This window comes from Drosophila biarmipes, chromosome 3R (genome assembly GCF_025231255.1).
Source record: "Drosophila biarmipes strain raj3 chromosome 3R, RU_DBia_V1.1, whole genome shotgun sequence".
Taxonomy (NCBI): Eukaryota; Metazoa; Arthropoda; class Insecta; order Diptera; family Drosophilidae; genus Drosophila; species Drosophila biarmipes.
Window position 1 is genome coordinate 12,574,932 of NC_066616.1, and position 2,662 is coordinate 12,577,593.

Sequence of the window (2,662 nt, forward strand, 5' to 3'; positions counted from 1 at the left end):
TATTTGAAAACTAAAGCCGCCTCACACGAATTTAAAGAATTTTCAATACAGTTTTGTAGATTTCCTAAAAGATTCAAGTACTAACACCACTGATTTCAAGCCACATTTGTGTGCGATAACTAAACCCTCCCAACCACAATCGATATCGCCTATCGATTGTCCTTGCTCCAGATGATTTAAGTTGGCGTCTTTTTGGTTTTGTTTGGTCCGGATTTGGCGCGTCTATTTATAAGAACCTAGGATAACCATATAGTGTTTTTGAGTACCCAAGATGTCCGACGACGATTGCGATATATTTAGTGCTGCTCGCAAGCGGGTTCCAGTTATAGGTAAGCTTCAACAAAAAAAATCCAGGCTTACCTTCAGTAATTCCCTTATTTGCCAGCTTTGCCCAAGGAATCTTACAATCCCGCCAACGATTCCTTTTCCAAGGATGTGGACTACGACTTTATAGAGGATAGTCCCAAGAAAAGTGGTAAAAATGGCAAACGAAAGCCCCCAGCAGCGCCTCGGGTAAAGCCGCAGCAAACTGAGGAGGGTCCTTCGCCACCCAAACAGAATAAACTGAAACCTATTGGTGCGCAAAAAGATGAAGGGGATAAGACAACGGATCGCTCCTTGTCCCCGGTCTCCCAGTTGATCCTGGAGATGGAGCAGAAAAACGCCGAAGAAAAAGAGACTGCTCCTGTGGCCAGACGGACTCGCTCCTCACTATCCAAATTGGATACTCCGTCTTCCGTTGTAGAAGTAGCCAAGACGACCGGGGAAGTGGCCGCCCAGGCAAAACCCAAAAGGAGGGGTAGGAAAAAGGCGGAGTCAGCCGCGCCGATTAACGCGGAGACGGCGAATGTGGCTGCATCTGTGGTCTCCTCACTAGAAAGCATTGTGGCCGTAGGTTTAAGCCTTCCCAGTAAAATCTTAAAACTCACCTACCTCGTACTTTGTAGAGCTTCAACCAGCACAACAGCAGACGACAAGCGGTGGCCGAAATGGCTGCCCGTTCCAAAGTGGTGGACAGTATTGATCTGGTATCAGCAGTAGCTCCTCGGGTGGAGGGCTTTGTAAGTTGAAATCAAGGGACACTACCTTGAAAAAGTTACTATTAGATTATTTTCCTAGGTTAATCTTGACTCTGAGGACGAAGGTGAAGCACCAGCTCCAGCAGAGGATAGAAACATCTTTGATAATGATAATCCCACCATAGAAGTAGCTCTGTCTTGGTAAGATATATTAAAACCAGGCTTTTCCGAGAACTTACCTTGATACACTTTTGCAGGCTCGGCGAGATCCAGATTTACAAACTGCGGCAGCACCAGAAGTTCAAGCATTTGTTCAAGGAAGTAGCTGAACGGAATGCAGTAGATGAGAATGATATTTCAGTCGATATGTACTACAATTTCATAGGACCCGATGATACGCCTCATAGCATTGGTCTCAAGTCCTTTCACACACTTAGTAGGTGTTCTCTTTACATAATTCTATATATATATAAATAAATATGAAACGTTTTTCAGGTGGCCATGCAACTAAGTCAAATAATAATAACAATAAGAAGCCTACTGCCAAAGAAGACAACAATCCACAAGCTCTGAGCAGGAAACCCAAAAAGTTTCAGGTAAAAGTCCAAGCTGATAAGTGGAAACAACCCATGGTGATGCCCATGAAGAAAAAATACACTTTCAAAATGTTATACATCAAGTGTGCTGAGGAGCTGAACTGTGATGCCCGCCACATTAAGTTATTGTGAGTAATTAAAACTCCAAAATTTAACACATATGTAATAAATTCCCTTACAGCTTTGATGGCGAACTGTTGGATCCGGAGGATACGCCCAAAAACCAGGACATGGAGGGCAATGAACTGATTGATCTGCAAATGAAGCCGTAAAAATCATTCGAAATTATTAATAGTTTTATTGTTCATTATTTGCTCATTGCTGTGCAAGAGTTGAATTTAAATAATTTTAAAATCAGAATGTTCTTTGTATGAATGCAATAAGTGTGGTTACGCCCACTTTTTATATTTCGTAAGGCAATTGTTGTAATTATTGGCTAGAAAAAAGGATGTATACGTATTCAAGTTAATATTTTAAGTAAAATACTCCAAATTCCGTTGAACATTTGATGAAGAACCATCGGTGAGTTGCGACACAAGTGTATCCGCAGTTCGTCTCGACCTTTGCGATTTGTCACCAAGTAGAGCAGCGGGCAACTTCCAAAAAACCCTCAAGCATTCATTATACACCCCTAATATTTTGTTTATCTAGCATATAGCGCACTCACACATAGCTGGAAACAGATCCCAAATGGTTGTTTATATTGACAGGACGAGAGCGGATGCTGCTGTGGAGTTTTCCCATTTGCGGGGGGTGGTTTTGGGTGGCTGTGTGGGAGGGAGTGGGGTGGGTGGATAGTTGCCTCCTGCCGCCGGCTTTCCTCGCTCTCTACTCTCTCTCTCGCCGCTCTCTCTTCCCTATCCTTGTGCAGTTTCCCTTGGAATTTCACTGCACAAATTCTGACACAGCAGGATAATAATCTCTCCTGAGAGAAAGTGGAGAGTGCGAAAAGCTCTGGTGGGAAAAGCTCTCGCCATCTGAAGGGAATTTCCTCATCGTTTCGCTTGCTTTTCAATCAGAAAGAGTTTATCCTTCGTGCTTGATGGA

The 2,662-nt window shown here is 43.2% G+C and overlaps 1 protein-coding gene across 1 annotated transcript; it reads left to right on the forward strand.

Annotated features, from left to right (window-relative positions):
* LOC108031069 (uncharacterized protein CG4449) lies at positions 1–2,117 on the forward strand. The gene is made up of 7 exons (XM_017104275.3): positions 1–329; positions 386–891; positions 948–1,061; positions 1,120–1,220; positions 1,277–1,455; positions 1,515–1,743; positions 1,797–2,117. Exons 1-7 carry the CDS (start codon positions 272–274, stop codon positions 1,885–1,887), a joined length of 1,278 nt encoding a protein of 425 aa, XP_016959764.1. The 5' UTR covers positions 1–271; the 3' UTR covers positions 1,888–2,117.
* The last annotated feature ends 545 nt before the right edge of the window (positions 2,118–2,662 follow it).

Coding starts and splice junctions, on each gene's coding strand:
- LOC108031069 (XM_017104275.3), top strand. CDS start 272: ATGTCCGACGACGATTGCGATATATTTAGTGCTGCTCGCAAGCGGGTT. Junction 1,221..1,276: donor ATAGAAGTAGCTCTGTCTTG/GTAAGATATATT, acceptor ACACTTTTGCAG/GCTCGGCGAGATCCAGATTT. Junction 1,744..1,796: donor GCCCGCCACATTAAGTTATT/GTGAGTAATTAA, acceptor ATTCCCTTACAG/CTTTGATGGCGAACTGTTGG.